The sequence below is a fragment of the Peromyscus californicus genome, unplaced genomic scaffold, assembly GCF_007827085.1.
Source record: "Peromyscus californicus insignis strain IS unplaced genomic scaffold, ASM782708v3 Scaffold_6__1_contigs__length_162567912, whole genome shotgun sequence".
Taxonomy (NCBI): domain Eukaryota; kingdom Metazoa; phylum Chordata; class Mammalia; order Rodentia; family Cricetidae; genus Peromyscus; species Peromyscus californicus.
The window spans coordinates 98,461,320-98,485,346 of NW_026294584.1; the positions used below are offsets into that span (position 1 = coordinate 98,461,320).

The 24,027-nt window shown below is 47.3% G+C and overlaps 1 protein-coding gene across 3 annotated transcripts; it reads right to left on the reverse strand.

Moving 5' to 3' along the window:
- Stambp (STAM binding protein) lies at positions 1-24,024 on the reverse strand. 3 transcript variants are annotated; one of them, XM_052720698.1, is made up of 11 exons: positions 23,905-24,024; positions 21,839-22,055; positions 15,277-15,352; positions 14,918-15,013; positions 13,385-13,742; positions 10,217-10,341; positions 8,959-9,096; positions 6,239-6,351; positions 4,740-4,839; positions 760-850; positions 1-355 (listed from the first exon to the last, which is right to left on the reverse strand). In XM_052720698.1, exons 2-10 carry the CDS (start codon positions 22,039-22,041, stop codon positions 794-796), a joined length of 1,266 nt encoding a protein of 421 aa, XP_052576658.1. In that variant the 5' UTR covers positions 22,042-22,055; positions 23,905-24,024; the 3' UTR covers positions 1-355; positions 760-793. The 3 variants fall into 3 exon arrangements, with proteins under 3 accessions (XP_052576658.1, XP_052576656.1, XP_052576657.1); XM_052720696.1 differs by having other exon boundaries at positions 1-850; XM_052720697.1 differs by lacking the exon at positions 23,905-24,024 and adding an exon at positions 23,217-23,436 and having other exon boundaries at positions 1-850.
- Positions 24,025-24,027: the final 3 nt, after the last annotated feature.

Genomic DNA, 24,027 nt, shown 5'->3' on the forward strand with positions numbered 1-24,027 from the left:
ACCAGTGAGCTGTTTTATTACAGAAGAAAATAACATCCTAAGCTTTTAAATAATATACTTCTGTTTTTTAAAACAAAATCAACTTATAGGGGGCTGTGGGCTCCTCATGCACTTCCCTCCAGAGTGATACGTTCCCTTAGTAATGCCACAAACAAGAAAAAGTCAAATCCTTCAAAATGGCTTTCACGGTTTTGCATAGATGCCCTTATTTAGTCCAAAGGTAGAGATGAACAAGTTGGTAGATAAATCACGAGAGGGACGAAAGGCCAGTGGTTGGGTCTAAAGAGATGCTTTCTCTTCCATCCTAATTTTTGAGTTAGTTGCTTGGTGTGATTTGCTCATTTTTCAGATTTGCCTTAAAAAAAATAAAATGGCTTATTTTCAAATAACAAATTAAAAAGATCAACAGTCTCCCATTGGTGTTGACCCTTTCATATTCTGTCTTAAAAGCTTAATTCCATGGCGGGGGGCGGGGTGGATGGGCAGTAAACTGATCAGGGTGCGTAACTCAGGAGGAGGGTAAGACTTTTTGTAAACTACATCTGTTTATTTATTTAGTGTGTGTGTGTGTGTGTGTGTGTGTGTGTGTGTGTGTGTGTGTGAGTGTGTGTGTGTGTGTGTGCGCACGCGCGCACACACATACCACAGTGCACAAGTGGAGGTCAGAGGACAACTTGGGGGAAGTTGATGCTCTCTTTCCATCATGTGGGTCCCAGGAATTGAACTTGGGCTTCTGGGCTTGAGGGCAAGTGCCTTTACCCAATGAGCCAACTCCCTGGGTGACGACTGAGATTTATCGAAGGTCTGTGATGGTCACAATCCTGTCCTTGACAGTGACATGACTGCAGTCCTGGAGCAGGGAGAAAGGAAGGACAATGAACTTGTGGAACATCCTTGGAGTCATTAAAAAACCACACATTTATTTATTTTTGACTTGAGCCTGGCTTTTATGAATGGAGTCACACTCCCTAGGAGGGCCTTGCTCCTCCAGCCGCTCCGCCAGTGTTGATGTTACAGGTATACACTGCTCTGCTCTGTTCATTAGGCCTGGGGACTGGAGCCAGGCGCCTCAGGGGCTTGTGCAGAGAGCGCTCCACCAGCTCAGCTACACCCCCAGCCCTAAACCTCTCATTTAAAATGCCCACTCCAGTGGTAACCCAGATGCAGAAAGACAAATTCCAAGTATTATCTCTTACTTGTGGGGCCCAGCTCTGAACGTTTACATTGGAGTCTATACCCTAATGTGTCAGAAGAAGCCAGGAAAGCAGAAAGGGGCCACGGCAGCGAGACTGGTCACGAGGCTCTAGAGAGGGGAGTGAGAGGGGAGCAGTAGGAGTCAAGTGCTACAGAGGGGTTTAAGAGAATAATTGGGGGGGTTATCTGGGGAGGGGGAGGAAAGATAATACAGGGAGAGAGGGAAGAAGAGATAAGTAATATAAGGGTGCCTAAAAACATAGGTTCCCCTAATATATATATATATATATGTGTGTGTGTGTGTGTGTGTGTGTGTGTGTGTGTGTGTGTGTACATGTACATATATATAAGTTTACTTTAAAAATACATACAATATGCTAAGTACAGTGGCATATATACTTAATCCTAGCACTTGGGAGGCAGGAGGCAAGTGGATATCTGAGTTTAAGGCTGCCTGGTCTACACAGTGAGTAGCTGGCTACTGAGACACTGTCCCTCCCAATATATATTGTTGGGCATTGTTTGGAGGATTAGAAGTCTCGCAAAACAATATGAGCTATTGTCATTGACCTTGGTTGCCCCCTAGACCTTGAAGGTAAGACTTGCTGAAGATACCACACTCTTTTGGACACAGTACTTGGAGGACTCAAGCTGGAACTGACCTGGAACTGGCTCTCAGAGTATTGAAAGGTACTATGTAAGCTGCTAAGGAAGAGGAGCAATTGGATGTCCTATCCAGCTGTAAACCTACGACTCATGATAACGACCAGATAGGTCAACTATCCACAGTGGCGCAACAGTGGCATTTTTATCCTGGGAGTGACTAACAGTTGTCTAGTTGGACTTAAGGCCTTCTCAGTGGGAGCGAATGCGTATTTGGTAGTGTAAACGTAGCCATGGCTGGAGAGGTCACAATCCTGAGAGAAGAATCTACTAGTGCCGTTTTCCTAAACCAATATAGTTTCTGACTGTATTCTAAACACCCTTTTACCTATGGACACATGGAGCTCTCACCCTTCAGCAATAAAGCTTCCCTTTGCAACAGATGAAGACAATTAGAGAGCAGCAACTGATTAAAATACCAGAAATAAGTGACATATCTACAGTGCAACCAGGAAGCCCAAGGCTTAGGGAAAAATCTCAGAAGAGGGGAGCAGAAAGAGTGTGCGAGCCAGAGGCCCAGGATGCCTGCTGTGAAACTGTGACCCTTAGACTTGACAGGGAAAAATGCATCCATGAAATATCAACAGTACGGTTGCATAAACAAGACAGAATATTTGACAACACCAGTTTAACCTGCCAACATGGATGGGAGAAATTTCACACGGCCCCACCCCTCGGTGAAAGCTCCAGGTCATTGTTTGCTGAGGGAGGGAGGGAGAACTAGTTTCCTCAAGGGATGAGCTCCTGCAGACATTGTCCAATCCCAAGTGGTCATCGCAGAACACACGTCTACATGAGCAGAGCTAAATGGACTCGGTAGGCTGTATAAACGTGTGTGTGTGTGTGTGTGTGTGCGTGTGTGCGTGCGTGCGTGCGTGTGTGTGTGTGTGTGTGTGTGTGTGTGTGTGTGTGTGTGTGTGTGTGATAGTAATTAAAGAAGGGATCATGAATTAGGGAGGGAGAAGAGGGGACACAGGAGGAACTTGAGGGGAAAGGGAGGTGTGGGAGTGATGTAGATACAGCACCCTTGTGAAGTTCTGGAAAATAAGTAAGTGAGTAAATAAAGAAAATGCTGGCTCAAGGTCAGTGATTCCTAAACTGGGAGCCAGACCATGATGTCAGTGGCAATTACAGTAACAGGCCGGGGAATCATCACTCCCACCAAGCTCTACTCATGGTCTGAATCAGCATCTTCCCATAGATTTTCTAGAGTCACTTGTTAAATATTCCTTTACTCAGAAGAATTAGTAGGTTTTTGGCAGTGTTGGGGGCATTATATCATCCAGAAAATAAAGACCACCTACCACCACCTGGTGGGGGTGGGGGGCAGGTTCTCACTCTGGCATAAAAAGGCTTGCTTATTGATCGATTGATTGATTGATTGGAGTCAACAGGGTCTGGCTATGTAGCTCAGGCTGGCCTCAAACTGGTGATTCTCCTGTTGCAGCCTCCTGAGTGCTAACATTACAGGTACGTTGCACCATTAGCAACTTCAGAAAGAACCTTTAGAACTAGAAACCTGGGTACTGGTGTCCCAGGCCTATTTGATGGTGCAATCTTTATTTCAACATTCTGGCATCTAAACATTACTATATCCCAAGGTAGACCAATATATATACTTTTTGAGACAGAGCTTGCCTAGAACACACTGTGTAGATCAGGCTGGCTTCAAACCTACACAGATCTGCCTGTCTCTGCCTCCTGAGTCAGCACTCCTGGCCCTGTTTATTTTTTAAGATTTATATTTTCTTCCTCACTTTTAGCTGAAACCTATTATCTGAGTTTGGTCCACAAGACTGAAAATAAAGTTCAATAAAAAACATAAAAATAATAAATCAATAATACATATACATTTTCAGAAACTATTATTCTATGAAGCTTAAGTTTTTGTGCTTGGAAAAGTATGAAGTACACCTACACACACACACACACACACACACACACACACACACATATGTATGTGTGTGTATATATGTACATATATGTGTGTGTATATATGTACATATGTGTATATATATAATATGTATGTATATATGTATATATATATAAAATAACTGTTCTATCATACAAAATCAGCTCTCAGATCCCATGATCCTGTCCTTCTGTGGTTCTCTTTGATACATTCCCTGCTCTTTCATGCTTTATGGCATAGGGCTCTGGCTCCTTCCTCTATGTTGCTTGCTTTTCTCTGGACCCCTTCCCCAGCCCCCCAAAAAAAGAAGAGGGAAAATTCCAGGCTGGTGTGGAGTCAGTACCAGAATCTCATTGACCTGAGGCTTATCTGACACCCTGAGATCTATAATCAGCTAAGCCTGTTGTGGACACAAGCTGGGAGAAGAAACCACTTCCTGGGGTGGGGGGTGAGAACTCTATTTTCTATGCAAAATGAATGCATAGAATGAAACACGCTTAGTTTACCTAGCTTACATGGCTTTTCCCTTTGTATTCAGGTCACTCACTGACACTTAGTAACTGACACTGACCAAAGTACATTTAATAAGTAGATAATGCATTAGGTATTTTCTGTTATTACTTCCTTTTCTAGTGATGCTGGGGATTGAACCCAGGGCCTCATGCATGCTGAACACACATTCTGTCTGGGCTATACCCGTGCCCCACTTATTTCATCCTCTCAAGGACGCTGTAAAGTAAGTATTATTATCCCACATATCAGATGAAAGACCCAGGAAGGGTCAGAGCCTCACAGACAGAAATTAATGGGGTGACAGAGCTGAGATCCAAACCTATCTCCACCGCCCACTGCTTCCTGTGTCCATGCTGACTATGGAACTCTGGAAAGGTGAGGAGTGACGGAGCTGAACTCAGGTGGGTTAGAAAGGAGCATGCACTTCAAGGCTTCTGACTTTTACATAGATACATACGCAGAACAGAGGGGGGTCTCTGCCGTGAGGGTGAAAGCCTTTCTGCCGGCAGGTTGAAATCTCTTGAAGGCCATAATCGGTTAACTTAAAGAATCCAGTTCTGAAATAAGAAAGGGCAGGCTCAGAGTCAAGAGTCAAGGTACCCCGTCCCCACACTGTCTGCCTGTCTCCTTCCGTCTCTTACACTTACACATTCCAGGCAAGCACACTGACTCAGCAGGACAGAGGAATTGAGACAGCTTTCACAGTATACTGGCTTATAGCTCTCTTCTCTGGGGAATGGGTCATAGTTAAAGAATAAATTATCTGGTGATTATAAATAGGAGTCAGGAATTTTTTTTAGACTTATTTACTCTATTTTATGAGTGCTTTGCCTACAGGCCTGGTACACAGTGAGGTCAGAAGAGGGTGTTAGAAGCCTCGGAGTTACAGATGATTGTGAACCACAGAGTGGGTGCTGGGAATTGAACCCATGTCCTCTGCCACAAGCAACAAGTACTCTAACAAGCCATTTTCCCAGTCTCCAAAGAGGAATTCTCTAGTTGAAAATTAAAACTAAAAGTGAGAAATTCCTTTGAGCAAATCAACAACAGATTTAAGTAGGAATAAAAAAGGACCAATGAACAATTACTTAGGTGAATTAAGAGTCCTCGGTCTGAGGAATAGAGGGGAGATGTTAAGAACAGAGTCACAAAGCCCTGTGGGATGACACCAAGTACGCAAAAGTGAAACCTAAAAACAATGAAAAATAAGAAGGCTAGTTCACAACTGTCTCCATTATTAGCTCTGCTGGAGAATTCAGAGTAAAGATGACATTTGGAATGAAAAGAATTAACCCTAGGAGATAGTGTCCAATGTGGGAATTCTTTAACCTTTAACCTCAGGCTCTTGAGATCTTATCACTGTAAGTCAAATAGTTCAAATTTCTTGAAGATTTTTCTTAGAAAACCGACATTATTAATATATCTTTTAAAGAGTAGGTTGTGTTTGTCAGAATATGGACCTTAAAGGAAGCCTTCTAGAGCAGTCAATTAAGACAGTTTATGAATTTTATTTTTAAAAGGTTTAGGGTCCTGGAGATGGCTCAGCCAGTAAAAATGATTGACATACAAACACGAGAACCTGAGACTGTACCCCCAGCATCTACAAAAGAGCCTGGTGTGATGGTATACATCTAAACTCCCCAAGCTAGGGAGACAGAGAGTGGAGCTCTCTGGCCTGACCAGTGATCTCCAGGTTCAGCCAGAGACCTTGTGTCAAAAACAATAAGGTAGAAAAGCAACAGAGAAAGATAGCCTATGCCAACCTCTAGCCTCTACACATACATGAACACTTGTGCACAGGCACCCTCCTATGCTCGTGTACACATGTAAGCAAACACATTCACACACACACACACACACACACACACACACACACACACACATACACACGGTTGGTTTCAATAATAGAGAACTTTTGTTCCTTGGAAGACCCAGAACCACATCCTTGGTACTCACTCTTGGAACTTGGGGGAGCAGACAATTGCTATAGATTCTGGTAACATCATTTGATAGGAGCAGTGAGTATGCAGATCCACACTGGACAGAAAGGCCGTTTGGGTTGGGTGAGTCTGAAAAGATGAAACAGGTCAGACAATTTCCAGTGGCCCAGCTGCCATGCCTGGCCCTCTAAGGACGGCAGTTCCAAGGAACTCCCACGGCCCCAACCCCTTCCTCAAGTACAGAGCTATTTGCAGCCATAAGGAACACACTTGACCCTCACAGTGAGTTCCTTCCCAGCACTGTAAACACATGGAGTCTAACACCAGTGTGTGGAAAGATCTTCAGCTCTCTGACCTCAATCCTGACTCTGAGGGCTGTGTGCTCTGTCCTTGTGCAAATACGAGTCCCTTGTGCTCTTCTGATGGACTGTCCTGCTGGCACATTGTCTTGCCTGGCCTGCCTATTCACCCCTCCTCCACTGCTCACCAGATGTAAACACACACACACACACACACACACACACACACACACCCCAGACAGCTGCATACCAGAGTGTGGATAAATCTTGAAGGGTTAAGCAGAGGAAGCCGGATGTAAAAATTACATATCTTACAATTGCAGTTCGAGGTTAGAACCAAGCAGAGCAGAAGGACAGACAGCAAGTAGGGGGTCAGGCTTAGGGGGTGAACTCTAAAGAAAGTTAGGACAGGGTGATAGAAGCAGAGGGGGAGCACTCTTGGAGACAGGAAGTGGGAGGGGTGGAGCAGGCTGCTGGCAGGGTCTGGTTTCCTTATTTAGGTAGTGTGTGCACAAAGATGCTGGCATAATGATCCATTGAACTGCAGCGTTAGTCTGGGTACAGACAAAGCAAGGCTACATTTTAACATACAATGCTTTAGGATAATCAAAGCCAAATCAAAACAAAACATGATCAAGCCGATCCACACCCAACAAACAGGAAATCAGTCTGTCAGGGCAGCTCGGCCAAGAGCTACCTCATCTCTCTCCCTTCCCTCTACCATTCCTACCATCTTCATGCTATGACTTCCTGTTTCGTTGTCTGGAGACAGGGGCTTGCTATGTAGCCCGGGCTGGCCACAATTCATAACCCTCCTTGCTGAGTGCTAGGGTTACAGGCTGTGCCACCACACCCGGCTTCCCACGACTTGAAAATCTTACAGTCTTTGCTCCACCGTTGCAACAGTGGGTTTCACTGGATTAATTAAGATTAATTAATTAATTAATTAAGATTAATGTCTTCAGTGAGCTCCCAACCCTAGCAGGTCGAGTCTTTTTCATGCTAGTGCCTAAGGCAGGTGAGCATCCCGGATCCCCCTTTAATGTCCCTGCTCTGTGGCTTCTGTGGCTTCCACTTTCCCTGGCTTCCCACATCTTCGCTTCCTTTTCCCACTCACTGCATTTTCTGCTCCCTTAGTAGCCTGCCTCCAGGCTACCAGCAAGTAACTTCTTCCTGTCAACCCTCCCCACTTTCAGGGATGACTGGGCCAGTTGAATACAAAAGCCTCCCAGATCGCTCTCCTGCTTTGACCTTGCCTCTTTTTCCGAGGACAATCCACAAATTCCAGCCCACAGGACCACTCACTGATGCCGGAGCACAGTGTACCCATCCAATGCTGACCCCTCCCCCATGAAACTCTCCTTTGGCCCCTTGTTACAAGTCATCATAAGTCACCTCGATTGTGAGGACCCCCCCTGCTCTGAAACCCCCAGTGCCCTGTGTTCACCCGCTGAGGAATATAACGCATTCTGCCTCATGTGAACAGGTGCCGGTTTTCTACGTGACCCTTTATTGTGTCCCCAGGCAGCACAGCAGGGCAAGTTTCCTGTCTGCCATCTCATGTCCTTGCATTCGGCAAACCAGTTATTTATACAACTGAACTGAAAAGGACGAAAGGGCGGGAGACTGCCCCACACGTCAGCACTTCCCTAGTTCTGAGTACAAGAGTGTATGATTCCCCAAATCTAGAAATAAACCACCTGATTGTGGCTTACACCTGCCATATGCCAAGGAAAGCAGCTTGCTCAGTTGAGTCAGAGGCCTTAAAAATGAGAGAAACCCCAGCACTTGGAAGGCAGAGGCAGGCAGATCTTTGCAAGTTCGAGGCCAGCCTGGTCTACATAGTGAGTTCCAGGACAGCCAAGGGTACACAGAGAAACCCTGTCTTAAAAACAAAAACAAAACAAACAAACAAAAACAACCCCAAAACAAAACAACAAAAACAAAACAAAAAAATGAGAGAAACATTCAGAAGCACTCTTTAGGGTGTTTCCTTGGACATCACCAAAAGTGTGCATGAGCGTGCAAACACTTGAAAACTGTGCATGTAAAAGCAAGTGCTGCTTCATAATGACAGAGTGCAACCATCAGAATGAACTCCCTTGGCTATTTAAAATAGTTTCAGTTATACAGCTTTCAGGTACATGGTCTCTATGCCGTGTCCACAAACATCCCAGGTCAGCTTCCCTTCACCATTGATACCAGAACATCAAAGAATTAGTTTTAGTAAAAGATACAGTTGAGAAAAACTGCAAAAGCTCTTGGCAATGCTCTGAGTCAATACTGGAGCACCGGTAGTCATGTGTGCAGAGAAACAATCTGGTAGTCATGTGTGCAGAGAAACAAAGGATTTGGATAGGCTTTACTCGGCTCAGGGAGTGAAGCAGGCAGTGTGCTTCTAACAGATAAGAGGAACCCTGTGGAAGTCAGATCTTACATGGATCCAGCCAAGAGTGAGGAGTCCAAGATCATCCTGCATAAAGAAAATTTCTTCTTCATTCTCTGTGTGACAATAATCAGGCCCACCATTTTGTCTGGGGATGAGAACATGTGTAATTGTGAATTCATTTCTCATCTGCAAAGGAGAAAACAACAGGTCATAATTCCCTGGGGCTCTCAACCCCACTCCCTCTTGACGGAGGAAATAGAAGCCTCTCCACCCTGAGCATGACACTCACTCCTCCTCCCTGAATCCCCCACCCCAGCACTTCACAACAGTGGGTGTTCTTGTACTTTTTCTAGGTACTCAATAAAGCCACAGGTGCTGAGACAAACCCCGAATCTCCCTCTGAGCCCAGGCTGGGCCAGCTTAGGGGTTTTCTTGTAGCAGTCAACAGGTCTGCTCAGTGTTCTTGAGGTGTTCTGGAAAGAGCCCCACCTCTCTGCTGCCTAGAGCAGCTTCCCTGCTCTGGCCTCCTAATTATGGTCTAGGTGAGGTTCGCTTCAAAGTTACTCATTACTCCTTGACTTGTTTGGAAGTGAGGAATGGGTTGAAGCACTCCCTCAGTGGCCCTGCCTTCCTCACAGTTCCCACATCTCCTAGTGAACACACTGCTCAGCACTCTCTCTATCCCAGGGTTCCTTCCATCTCTGCAAAGGACTGCACACTTTATGGACACATACGAAGACCTTAGATAATTTATATCCTCAGGCCACCACTCAGGAGGAGCTCAAAAGAGGAGAAAATAAGTAAGCTTTCCTGCTCAGTTTAGAATTAAGCCTTCTTTCCTTCCTTCTTTCTTTTCTTTCTTGAGACAAAGTCTTATTCCATAGTCAATACTGGCCAGAACTCACTGTGTAGTTTAAGCTGACCTCAAACTTGTGGAAAGCCTTCTGTCTCAGGTTCCCAAGGGGTAAGATTACAGGCGTGAGGCCCCAGGCACCACTCCTGACTAGTATTACAGTGTGTGTGTGCACGCATGTGTGTGTAGGCCAGAGGAAAATCTTGTATGTTGTTCTTCACATTCAATTAATTTGTTTTGAAGACGTGGCCTCTTATTGGCCTGGGAATCGTAAAGTAGGCTGTCTGTCTGACCCATAAACTTCAGGGACCTGCCTCTCCACCTCCCCAGAAGCCATGCCATACACTCTTTGTGGAGGGCTTGGTGCCGAGTCAGACCCTGGATATCCTGTCTGAGAGTTACAGGAGGCCACAGAGGAGACAGTTCCAGCTCGGGCAAGTACCACTTCCTTACCAATTTTCCACAGAGGACTCCACAAGTTTCAATGCCTTTGGCAGTATTGGCACTGGCAAGCTGGAGGAATTCCGAGCACAAATTGCGGGGCACCACAATGTGGCGCAGGCCTTCGATGGTGGGAACTGAAATGGACAAGAGGGAGAAGTCTGAGGCCATAGGGACAGGAGTCCCTGAGCAGAAATCAGAGCTGGCAGCATGGAGCAGAAACGCTACGTCACTGGGTTTCCCTCCATGGGCCCCTCTCCCCTCAGTGGCACCACAGAGGGACATAAAGTCTCTTCTCCACCATCTGGCCACAGCTGACTGGGAGCTGTGACCACATACACACTTTGGTATCAACCAGTCTGGATGGAGCACTATTTCTGAATATGACCATGAGGAATTTCTAAGGAAACTGGTATTTCTTTTGGTGCCGGGGCTCTGTGGGCAAGGTCCACTCACAACATGGGCAGACAGCATGCAGCCAGCTGGGAGCTGCAGGGAACAGAGAAAAGATTTCCTGTGCATTCCTCCGAGGACATGCACGCTCTTCTTCTGTCCCTAGACTCCAGGTCTGCTAGGTTCTGGACCCTGGGTTGTGGACGCGTGCTGAGTCCTCAGATCTCTGGCCTCAGACTGAGGCTCACACAAGTGGCTTCCTTGATCTGTGCCTTTCACACATGGACTGAGCCAAACTACCAGTATTCCAGAGCTTCCACCTGCAAAGTCTGTTGTGGGAATGCTCAGCCATGCAGGCCAATTCCCCGAAGAGCTGTGCGACCATGGGAGACTCCACTTGTACTTTAAAGGACATTACAGACCGGTCGCCTGGTGGCACACAAAGAGACCTGTCTCAAGGACAGAGGTCCACAGAGACTCCCCCTACAGGGCAGTGTGGTAGGAACGGGGCAGTGTCTTGGGACCCTGGAGCTGTGGGCAACTAGTGTGCACCTCAGCCTGGGAACGTTGCATCCTAGGACCCCAACTGTGAGTACAGCTGGTGACTGAGCCCAGCAGTGCCATAACGACACGATTCTGGACTGAGCTGGGACCAGCCGCCCCTCTCCTGCTCTTTCCTCCTTCCGAATGGTGCCATCTCACTCCCGCCTCCCCGCTGTATTTTGGAAATGTGGATTCGAGGCCGCACAAGCTCACAGCTGGAGAAGGCTGACTGCCTCATCCAGATCTGATTTAGATGGAACTCTGGATTCTTCTTTGATGACCCTGATCCTTCAAGAAGAGGAGGTTTTGATTTTCAAGGTAAGGATCACCTTCTACTTTTTAAAGTTTTTTGAAAAGAAAGGTATGACGGCAAAAGGCACACAGTCATCTCGGCACTCGGAATATTGAGGCAGGGGAATCACAGGTCTGGTGCTAGTCAGCCTGTACAGTCAGGCTCAGAAAGCAAAGCAACAAAAAGAGACTGAGGAGCTGATGGCTCCATGTACAGAGACTGCTGGATAAAAACATGAGGACCTGAGTTCAAATCCCCAGAAGCCACATAAAACACAGGAACAGTAGGGCACATCTACAGGCCCGGGGATCCTACGGGAAGATGAATGGCAGGAGCAGAAGGGTCATCAGAAGCTCATGGCGGACAACAGAGAGGCCCTGTTTCAAACAAGGTGGAAGCTGAGGACTGACCCTCAAGGTTGTCGTCTGACCCCCTGGTGCCCTCTGGAACACCTGCTAGAACAAAGTTTAGCTGGGTGGTGGTGGTGCACACCTTTAATCCCAGCACTTCGGAGGCAGAGCCAGGAGAATCTCTGTGAGTTCGAGGCCAGCCTAGACTACAGAGTGAGTTCCAGGACAGGCGCCAAAACTACACAGAGAAACCCTGTCTCGAAACAAAACAAAAAAGAAAGTTTAAAGATCAAGCTCCCTGAGAAGGCATTTCCAAAGCAGCTTGTAAAACCTATCCAGGATGCCAAGAGTGGATCCACTCATGAACTCCACAGAGAAGCTGTGTGAGACCCAGCAAGCTGGGGGAGGAAGGAACTTCCTCTGCCACGTTTTCATATTAAGAACAAGGTGAAACAGACGTGCCACATCTGCACATTGAACTGCAAGACCTGAACTGCCAGAGGAGACAGCGCAGAGCTGCAGCCAGGGCTACAGCAGTTGGACAGCTGCTTCTGTGGATGACGGGTCAAGGCTGGGCACAGTCTTCCTTTCAGTCCAGCGATCCCTCAGTCCGTTCTCAGAAGGCATGTCTCACCCACAGGAGACACAAGAGGCCTCGCCTGCAGGAAGTTAGAATCTACTTATTGACAAATGATGGCACTACCAGAAATGATTTCAAAAATATTGAGGATGAGAAGATCTCTGGGGGTTTTGTGGGCGTTGAATCAATCTGACTGAACAGAGAGGACCATCAAGAAAAGCAGGGAAGGCGGCCGCTAAGGCTGGATGGAAGCTAACAGACCTGTGGGGAAGGCATTAGAGAGTGTTCCCCAGAGCACAGGCCATGCAGGAAGGAGCCACAGAGGGACGGAAGGCTTTAGAGGGAGCCAGGGAGAAGGTCTGAAGGGCAAGCCTCAGAGCACAGCCCTCCTTCCTTTCTTAGATGTTTGAGGATGGGTCACAAGGTTTTCTGAAGGCACTAAGCAGCTCCCTGCAATGTCCAGCACTCTCGTTGAGCAGCTCCTTACAGATGAGGAGCACTCCAGGGCACGGTGGGTGATTTAGGGGCCTTAAAAAAAAAAAAGCCAGTCACACCAGGCGGTGGTAGCACTCGCCTTTAATCCCAGCACTCAGGAGGCAGAGCCAGGTGGATCTCTGTGAGTTCGAGGCCAGCCTGGTCTATAGAGTGAGATCCAGGGCAGGCTCCAAAGCTACACAGAGAAACCCTGTTTTGAAAAACAAAACAAAATAAAAAGCCACTCAAGAGTTGCATGTGGTACTAAACGTTTTAAAACTGCTTCCAGGAAGTGCCACCTGTGACCTCTAGTTCACTGAACACTTCACATTTCTGCAGAACCCTTAAAAGTTGAGGGCCTGTCTTCCAGGAAGGTTTTAGAAAACTGACGCCGATTAGCCTAAGTTAAAGGCCATTTTACAAGACAGACAGGATGGCAGGACAGAAAAAGACAGCACTCATCACAAGAGGTTCTATTGACAGAGCCAAGGAAGTGGGACACGGAAGCAAGAGAGACGGGAGACGGAAGACAGAAGCAGGGGGCTCACCGTTTTCTATGATGCTTAGTGCCCCAGGCTTCAGGGACCTGTCCACCACGGGCGGCTTAGCTGGCCTCACGGTTCTGTTACAGTCTGAAGTCTGCGTGGGCGAGGTGGGGACCACATCTACACAAGGCTTTTCCAGATCAGGTAGCAGAGGCCCACACGGGCCAGGGTCCACCTTCCTGAACTCTTGGACAATTTTTAGCCGCTCTTTTTCCAGCTCCTGCTTCTGGATCATCTCCTCAAAGGCATGGAATTGCTCCTGCTCCAGCTGCTTCTGTTTCTGCTGGGCAACTCTCTGTCTCTCTTTTTCTAACTCTTGCTGGATGGCGATAGTCCGGGCAAGTTCCTCCTCTTCCTTTTTCTACGGGAGGAGAAACAAAAGGGTCTTGGCTAACACTTCACCTCTCTGAAGGAAAGCCCTCCCAGCACAGAGATGTCCAAAATACAGTTTTGCTCTGGTCTGATTTCCCAGTTCAGAATCTGTGCTTTGCTAGATACCTCTAAAGCCATGGAGGAGTCACCACCCTGCTCTACCAAGCCACCATATACCTATTCTCAGGGATAGCTAGAGTTCCTGTCTTCAAGGTGCCTTGGGGTGACAGCTAGTGTTCCTTGCCAACTTGACAGACTCGAGAATCATCTTGAGAAGGTGGTTCTGGACATGTCTGTAGGGGATGATCTTGACCCATGTTAAATTGCAGATGGGACCATTCCCTGTGCAGGGGATCCTGGAGTGTATAACAAAGGGAGCCAAGCACCAGTGTGCGCATTCATGCTGTTTGTTCTATTTTTTAATTTTTAAAATTACATTTACGTATATGTTTACTAGAGTGGGGACATGTGCCAAGGCTTATATGTGGAGGTCAGAGGACAACCTGTGCGAGTCTCCAAACTTTTCTAGTGATTACTGAAATACAGTGACATTTAAACTAATAAATATCTATGAACAACCCCCTTTAGTGCATTAGAAATGTATGGCTCAGAGCCGTTACTCCCTCCACTGATTGCCAGCACCAGTGTACGGAACGGCTCAGCGGACAGCTACACATTGGCACGCAGGTACCCCTCCAGTCTGTATTCTTGCTCTACAAGGGAGCACTGTAGGGCTCTGTGTGTTTCTCCACAAGCTGAAACTATTCTAAACCAGACCCACTGCACACCACTGGGAAGGTGAATGGCTACAAAAAGCTTTAGGGACAAGCACAGGATCTCAACTTCTCACACCCGACTTCTGAAACGCCTTCTGCTTCGTCGAGAATGTTCACTGTGGTCAGGTCTCTTGCTGTAGGTATGACAAAGGTCACAGGTGTCTGTCCTCAAGTCACCCCCTTGGACACATAGACTGAATCTGTGAGAATCCTCCATATCACCACTCATTAGTGACTCTTTTGAGTCACTGGCCTTTGTGCCCCCTCACCCTACACAAACCAGCCCATTAAAAATCAGACTCCATTTGCCATGGCACAGCATAGCCCTGGGGCTGGCTGAGAAGCAAGCGCACCGTCCTGCTAGCTCTTCAAGGCTGCTCACACTGACCTTTTGTTCTTTATACTGCTCATATTCTTTGGTGTATCTTTTCAAGAGTTCAGTCTTAAGTTCTTCTGCTTTAGGGAAAGCAACGTTCTTTAATTTCTGAAATACAAAACCGAACCTGAGAATCAGAACATTCTAATGTCAGTCAAGGAAGCGAGAAAGAGGACTAGAGTGACCTGACAGCATTGTCCCTCCTACATGTGGTTCAAACCCCTCACCCCGCCATCCCGCTACCCGTTCCTGCACTGGAGAGGCAGTCCAGTTCTACTCTCTGGCTCTGATGAATGCACTGAGGCTGCATGTCAGTCGCTCTACGCTGCTCTGGAGCTTAGAGACAGACACCAGTGAAAACTGGGACCCACCTTGACCGCATCTTTCTTCTCAGGAATGATGGCTGACTTGTAGTCTCGGTGTTTTGGAAGTTTTTCAATGAACAGCCTACGGAAACAGACGGGAATGATTAGGGTACACAGAAAATGCCACATGAGACCCTGAGACAATGCAGCCACGCAACAAGAGTTTCTAGGGGTGTGGGGGAGACCAGGCACAGCATACAGGCCTTGTCCTCTACCAGCTTTGTTCCTGCATAGACGTTTTGATCTCTTCTCCCCAAACAGGGAGTAACAGCAAACACAAGATCCCTACATCAAAAAAAAAGGAGAGCCTCAGGGTGAGCGAGCCGGCTCAGTGGGTAAAGGCACTTGCAGCCAAGGCTGGCGACCAGAGTTTAACCCTTATTATTCATATGGTGGAGGAAGAGAACTGAGCAAGCCAAGTAGTTTACCAACCTCCATGAATGCCACATTGCAGGCACCCTTACCCCAACAAAAAATATAGAAAGGTAAATTAAAAAAATGGCCAAGAAGGATGTAGCATCCGTTGATGCCTATAATTCCAGCCCTAAGGAGGCACTGTGAGTTTTAAACTAGACTGAACTACTTAGTGAGAATGTCTTAAACAGAAAAAAAGTCACTCCCCCATCAACTCCAAACCAAATGTAAATAAAAGCCTGTGATATGCCCCAATTGTAACTCCAAAGAAAAGGTCTTTTCCTTGAGATATGACAGAAAGGGCCTCTATCATAAAACACGCCTCATTCTGTGCTGGCTAATCTTGGTTGTCTACTTGACACACAGGGGGAGGAGGGACCCTCAACTGAGGAACTGCCTCCATCCGATTGGCCTGTGGGCCTGTCTGTGGGACACTGTGTTGACTGCTAATTGACGAAGGAGGGCCCAGTACACTGTGAGTGGTGGTAACCCTAGGCAGGTGGGCCTGGGCAGTATGAAAAAGGTAGACAAACATGAGCAGGAGCAAGCCGGTAAGCAGCATCCTCTGTTGCGTTCCTCTTCAGATTCCTGCCTTGAGTTCCCATCAGCTGTGTGAATCCTTTGCTTTCCAAGCTGCTTTCGATCAGAGTGGTTTATCCCAGCAGCAAAGATGCTAAGCAGAACAGAGGCCATCGGCAGCCAGGGGTAGGAGGCAAAGAGAAAACCATGGCCATCATTGCTCTTGTGACCTTGAGCACTAGAAGTTTTTCCCGGGACTCATAATCCTTCAGAGAAGAATATTTTGCAGCAAATCAAGTGTGGGAATGCTTCCGGGCATGTGTAGCCTGCGATCCGCAGGCAAATGCAACTGAGGGTAACTATGAAGGCAGCCAACACAGAATCATAGACTTACTTAAAGGTAAAGTGCACAGGCCAACAAGACACAAGGTAGCTCTGTGGGTAAAGTCACATGCTGTGCAAGCCAGTCAGGCCAAGGGAAGTGACTCTCGAAAGTTGTCCTCTGACCTCTGTGCGTGCACATGGCCAGCGATCCATATACCTCTCCATACTACTACTACTAAATAATAATAATAAATATAAATTAAAAAACAAAAAATTACAGGACTGCACTCATGGCCAATATCTGCCAGGTGTGGATATGATTATAGTCAGTAGCAGACACAGGAATAAAAGATGGAGGTGGGAATTATCATGGAGGAGATCTGACACCAGGGCTGGAAACTGCCGAGGTGCCAACACAACACAGCAGTGGCCAGATGGATGCTTCTGTCTGGGGTTATAGCTGGTTGCAGACTAGAGAAAGGAAATCGTCAAAACAAAGACATATCAGCCAACACACAAAAACCACCTCAGAGAGCAACAGAGGAGGAGGCAAAATGGGGAAAGGGACAGGCAGTGAACGCACAGCAGAAGAGTTTTCAGCTTCACCTTAGTGAAGGGAACGCTAAGGAAAGGTGATGTAGCAGTTTTGCCATCAGATTGGCAAAGGCTTCAAGGTAGATTGTGCCTGGCATAGGCACAGGTGTAGGAAATGTGTGCTCTTGTGTGTTAGCAAGATGGTAAGCAGAGATCTAACCTTTCTTCCTTATTGGAAGGAAAACGTGGGAGATGATTATTCAAACTTAAGATGGACATAGCCAAGAAACTCACAGTTTGGCCTCAAGGAACTTACGGAGGAGATCAATATACAACATCTATGCATACACCGAGATAGGCACACCAGAAGATTCAATATGGAATTATAAAAGCAGGGGAAACAACAATGTCCATTGAGGCAGGATAATTGAATAAATCATTACATATCCAACTGTGAAACAATGTTTGTCAATCACCCATTCATTCAGAAACTACTTACTGGGCATTTCTATAAGGTGCTGAGCTGGGTTCTGATGGCTGGGGATACACCATAAATGATCCACTCAAGCTTTCCCCTCATTATGGAGCGCCCATTACAATGGAGAAAAGACATTAAAAAAGGAAGTATGTCAAAGAATCAGTGCTCTTAGGGCTGGAGAGATGGCTCAGCGGTTAAGAGCACTGGCAGATCTTCCAGAGGACCTGAGATTGATTCCCAGCACCCACAGCTCACAACTGTCTAATTCCAGTCTCTTCTGGCCTCCTCTGGCACCAGGCATACATGTGGTTCACAGACATACAAGCAGACAAAACACTCCCCAGTATATAACGGAAATACGTAAGAAGGCATCAGTGCCAGGAAGGTCATTATCAACGGGAAAGGAGGATGGGCAGTGACTGGAGAACGGGTTTGAGGTGGAGTAGCTCAGGGAAGCACACGAGATGGCGTCTGAGTAGGGATTGGAAGAGAACTGGCCATGAAGAGATCCAGGAGACTGTTCAGGTAGAAGGAGAAGGCTCCAAGTGGCCCCAAGTGGAAAAACAGTGTCACTAAGAGAACGAGCTCAGAACAGAACACAGACTGCGGCCACATTTGTGCTTCAAGGACAAAGGAGCAGGGATGCTTGCATATGCGTAAATGCTATCTTGTAGGAACCCTAAGTGTTATAGTTGCTGGATGGGACACCATCATCATTATTATTATTTAGTGTGTGTGTGTGTATGTGTGTGTGTGTGTGTGTGTGTGTGTGTGTGTGTGGTCACATGTGGAGGTCAGAGGACAGCTTGTGGAGTCAGTTCTCTCCTCTACCTTTACGTGGGCTCCAGGGATTTAACACCAACTTCCATGGCAAGTGCTTTACCCACTGAGACATGTCACTAACCTGCCATCTAATTTTTTTGTTTTAACTTGAATTCCTCCCTTCTAATATTTGAGGGAAAATTATCATGAACAGGTATTTTATATGAAAACAACTCATTCAAAAAGCATGCCTTTAATCCTAGTACTCAGGAGGCAGAGCCAGGCAGATCTCTGTCAGTTAGAGGCTAGCCTAATCTACAGAGTGAGAAGATCCAGGACAGGCACCAAAACTAAATGGAGAAACCCTGTCAAAAAAAAAAAAAAAAAAAAAAAAGGAAAAAAGAAAAAAGAAAGAAAAGAAAAAGAAGCAGACTTTCAATAGAAGATTGCATTAAGGATCTTTATTTCATAGTTTCCAGTTTCCAAAGTTAATTGTCGAAGTGAACCTAAGCATGGGAGACCCTTTCTCTGGTCTATAAACCCCAGTCCCAGTAAATGCCTTCAGTACAGGTGATAGTTCACTTGCAGAAAGAGGATTTGTGTCAGGGAAAGCTCACACAGTACAGCAGACTGGAACTGCTTGAATATTCTAAGTCCCTTCTGTGCAGCCTTCTGATGCCCATAAAAAGCTGTGAAAGAATCCACGGCCTGGCTTATTGTCTGTGCTCATCATGAAAGTATGTACTGATCCCACATGCTCAAGATCTTTCTTCTATACTGGGGTCTGCAAAAGGCAACGCATTCCTTTAGCAGGAAAATTACTACCAAGGGGGGCGATACGCCTGAGATTATTAAGATGCCTGAACTGCTAGGGGAGGAAAGGCAGACATGCCTTTTAAACCCTGAACTAAAGCATCCATGAAAGAGCCGAACAATACTCTTACGAGTCGGGGAGGCAGAAGGGTGGTGAGGCAGATGTCTGCCCACGCCCCTCTCCAGTTGTAGTAACTGGTAGAGTAAGGCACTTGGTGTGAACTGGCAGGAACTCACCAAGTGAAAATCAGTCTCCCAGTCACTGGGCTACAACTTTCCTGCAACCACCCACCTGTCAGTTCACAGACTCGAATCAGGGTCTGGAAAGCAGGTACCAGAACAATGAAGGTAGCTGCATCTATTGCTTCAGGCCTAGTCCACCCAATGCCGTCCCAAATCAAATTCCAAACCCAACAAGTCAAGCAAATGAAGTGCAAACCCCCAATCCATAACTCTGCCCCAGGCCTGGCTCACTGTGTATAGGGGCAGACCCCCTACCCCATGTCAGTCTCACCATTAACTTAACATTTGTCATTCAGTGTAACACTGGGTCACATAAAAAAAAAAGACGAAATCCAATTCCTTCCACATCCATTAGTATTATTGTTGTTGTTGTTACTGGTGCTGGGGACCAAACCCAGGGTCTCCCACATTCTAGACAAGCTCTGTACCACTGAGCTGTATCTGCAGCCCTGCATGGACTTTTTTTTTCCCCCGAGACAGGGTTTCTCTGTGTAGTTTTGGTGCCAGTCCTGGAATTCACTCTGTAGGCCAGGCTGGTCTTGAACTCACAGAGATCCTCCTGGCTCTGCCTCCTGAGTGCTTGGATTAAAGGCATGCGCCACCACCGCCCGGCCCCTTACATGGACTCTTGACAGCATTAATACATTTGATTCTATTTCTCAGGAGCTTGTTGTTACAACCCTCTCTCTTGGACCATTAGCCTCTGCTTTTTCACAAGAGCCTTTCTTTATGAAAAAAAAACAAACCCATGCTCTAGAATTTCCCATCTTAAAATATAGAGAGGCACATTCACACTTCTCATCTCCACTCAATGACTTTCTCATTATTCTACTTTGTATCCTACCCAAGTTTCTACAACGAGCTGTCTAAGCTGGGCATGGTGGTTCACACTTTTAATCCTAGCACTCAGGGGCAGGAGAATCTGTGAGTTTAAGGTCAGCCTGGTCTATGTAGTGAGTTCCAGGACAGCCAGGGACATGTAAAGGAGACCCTGTCTCAAAAAAATTAAAACAATCAAACAAAAATCAAACAAACCAAAATCCCCAGCGTCCCCCCCCAACCCTCTCCCCCACCCCCGCCAAGAAAACACTCCAAAACACAAAAATCAACCTGTCTACACCAGGATTTGGCAAAATAAAACTAGTGGGCCAAATCCAGCTAGCTATCTCTTCTTGTAAACCAAGAAAAAACAACCAGGAAAAATCCAGACACTGGGGTTGGCCAGAGTGAGGAGAGGGATGATACTGGCACCTAGTGGGCACAAACCAGGGATGCTGCTACCCTTCACCACCCAGCTCAAGTCACAGAACCAGGGATGCTGCTACCTTTCACCACCCAGCTCAGTCATAGAACCCAGAAGTAGTCCCTACTGTGTCAGAATGATGCTTGAGAAGACTGATAGACTCAGTGTGTCATGACTGATGGACTGATAAGAGACTCAGTGTGAGGACTGATATATGGCTGTCTGTCTGGGAGGACACATGCGGAACTGGTTAGAGTCGGTGTCTTAGGGAGGGAGGAATGGAGAGGGAGGTTTACTATGATCTCAAGGGACTACTGTCTGTAAGTCTAGATGGAAAACAAAAAGAACCCATGCTCTGGAATGAAGCCTGAAATAGGAGGTGTCGGTACAAACAGAAACCCAAGCTCATTCTTGACCCCGAGTCTGCTCCTCTGAGAACAGAACTGGAGGGGTGATGTGCCTACTTAGTAAACACTGCCCTGTGAAGATCAAGGAAACAAGGCCAGGGAAACCCCTCCTGAGCCCCAGCGTTCCCCCGAGTCACAGGAAACGCTATAGATCCTATTGCACTAAACTTCAGACTAGCAATGACAAGTAAGACCTTTCCCATATGCCCTTCCTCAGTCACCCAGTGCTCTTGTCCCTGGGGCTTTAGGAGTCTTTCCCTGGTGACAGCCTTGAGACCTTGTATTTGTGCTGCCTATCCAGCCACCATGAACAAACAGTTCGGGAAATGTCTTACTGTGATAAGTCAGACAGCAAGTGGTCCACAGTTACCTGGTGACTGTGTGCAGTGACGGCTAAGAAGGAAACATCTTTTCTATACTGCTCAATAGGCTAGCGGATGAGTACAGGAGTCTGGGCTCAGCCACACACCAGCAACAGCCCCGTGACTGGCTGCCTGAGCAGAGAGAGTGCCGTCAAAACACTCACCAATGCCGATACAGCCAGCTTACCTGCCAACTCTTGGGTCTTAACAGCGGGGACATGTGGGCACAGACCGAGGACTAAGGCTCCTACCCAGGAAATTTCTGAGTCAAATAATGCCACCTTTGGTCCTCAGTCCTTGAACGGCAAGGACAATTCACAGGTGAAAGCTGCCTGGAACCTGATTAGTGGCTGACACGGTCAAGTTCCCTACTGTTAGCCACTGTGAGAACCACAGGTGAGCCCTGGGGCAGATGCAAGGGGCGTCATTCACAGGAACGAAAAAAGGAGGAGAACTGTGGGTGGCTTACGTGATGTACTTGTTGTAGAGGATAAAGGCATGTTCAATGTTGCCTTCTTCAGAGTAAATGGATGCCATGCGGATGATCTCAACACCAGAACGGAAGTAGCGACGGGGTGGAATGTCTTCATTTAATTCAACTGCACTCCCAAGTTGGGACAGAATCCTCACCCGGTCTTGGGGTGGGAGGCTCACATCTCCATGGTCAGACATTGGACCAGTGAGTTCTGGGACAAAAAAACAAACAAACAAACAAACAAACAGATAACATCAAAGCCAGGATCGTATCTCCCCAGAGGTCTAGCACAGGATGAGTGTATCACAAATCTCTCAAAAAATTATAGAAAGAGCTGGGCATGGTTGAGCACACCTTTAATTCCAGCCTCTGAATTCAAGGCCAGTCTAGTCTACATAGCAAGTTCCAGGACAGCCAAGGCTACAAAGAGAGACCCTGTCTCAAAACAAAAACAAAGCACAAAACAGACAAACAAAAATTAGAGAAAATAAAACACTACACACAGTGGTTCTGATCAATAAATTATCCCTCCTATCCCCAAGAATACTCAAATACATCAAATGTCCCACAATTTGATGCTACAAGGAATACAGCCATTAATAGGCCGCTGTGGGCTGGGTCTGTTGTTCCTTAATCACTCATCAGGGGAAGGCGTGCCTAGGGCACAGTGGAGGTAAGGAAGCACCAGCTATTTTTCTCTGTTCTCTATCCAGATTCCTGCTTCCATTTCCCCAATACCCGGCAGAGTGGGTTCAGTGAACCTTCTCGAAGACTGCTCTGTTAATTCATGCTGACTATTTTAAATAAGTGATATTTACTATAATACACTTCCTCAGTTTTGAATACAAGGCCATTGTGTGTGTGTGTGGGGGGGGCTTCTTTCTGGGGCAAATGTTCCTAACTCTGCTCACTAAACCACTATTTGATTCCGTCCATCACATTTACCCTTCCGGGCCAGGCAGGTAGCGCTCAGAAGCATCAGTGCATCCTTGTCTCCACAAGACAAGCAAGGCTTGAACAGCAATGGGACAGTTACCCCACATGGGGTGGGACACTCTAGGATTCTTACTCATTGCAATCCAAACTCCAGTGGGTCTACATTCTTTCTAGATGTCGCTTCCCTTCGACTACAGGCCCTGGGCTCCACACACCATCATTCCACAGAATCCAGAGCAGAATCCGGGTTGTTGTTGTGCACTGGATCACAGCACACCCCAGCCAGCCTAGTCTAGAATACACTCCTCTTCTGCTGGAGCAGTCTCACTTTTCCATTTCTGTACGGTATTCCTCCGTCAGGATTCCCACCTACCCGGGAACGGCCGATTACAGTCTCCTTTGAATTTCAGCCCTTGTTTTTCTGAGTTCTACTCACCTGTCCTGTTTTCTCTAGGCCAATTCTACTTTAGCTTGCTTCAACCTTTGGGTGGCATTTCTTCCATGAAGTTTCCCCACTAAAGCTCCTTATTTCCTAGCAAAAGCTGGGGGCTGCTAGGAACGTGGAGGCATTGCAAATATAACACATCTCCTCCTGCGAGGGTAAAACCCGCCCAAGCCCCTAACTGTTGAACCGGGCAGAGCCCAGCAGAGCTCACTGGAATGGGATGCTGGGGGGGGGGGGGGGGGGGGCGGGCGTGGGGGAGGCACTTGTGGGTAGAGAAGGGACTCTCCTCCGGAAGCCATTGAGTGGCTTGGGTCAACATGGGGTTCAGCAACCATGCAGAGTTAAGACAGTGTCCGAAAAGAAGGGGGAGGGGCCAGGAGGGGCTCTGGAGGAGGCGAAAGGAAGGAGCAGAGGGGCGTGTGCACCGGAGAGGGATCCAGCTCTAACAGCTGGCAGCGCCCTCCAGAAGGCTCTCAGGCAGGTTTCTCGAAAATGCAAGGAGTGTTGAGACCGGGCCTGGCTGGTCAGGAGCCTGGCTGGTCTGGGGACAGGGCTATCCCGGAGCTCGCGCGCGGCGGGCCGGGGTCAGGGGTACGGGTCCCACACTCATGGCTTCTCCCCGCGGGGCCCCACCGCACCAGGATCCCCCGTCCCGCAGCATTCCCAGGACCCTTCCCACCTTTCCTGAAGGATGACAGTCGGAGCTTCCGGAAACGTCACCTCCGATGACACGCCCACTCTCGCCACTCCTTCAATTACACTCCAAGGATTTAAGACCTGGTGTGGAGAACGGGTGGGTGGG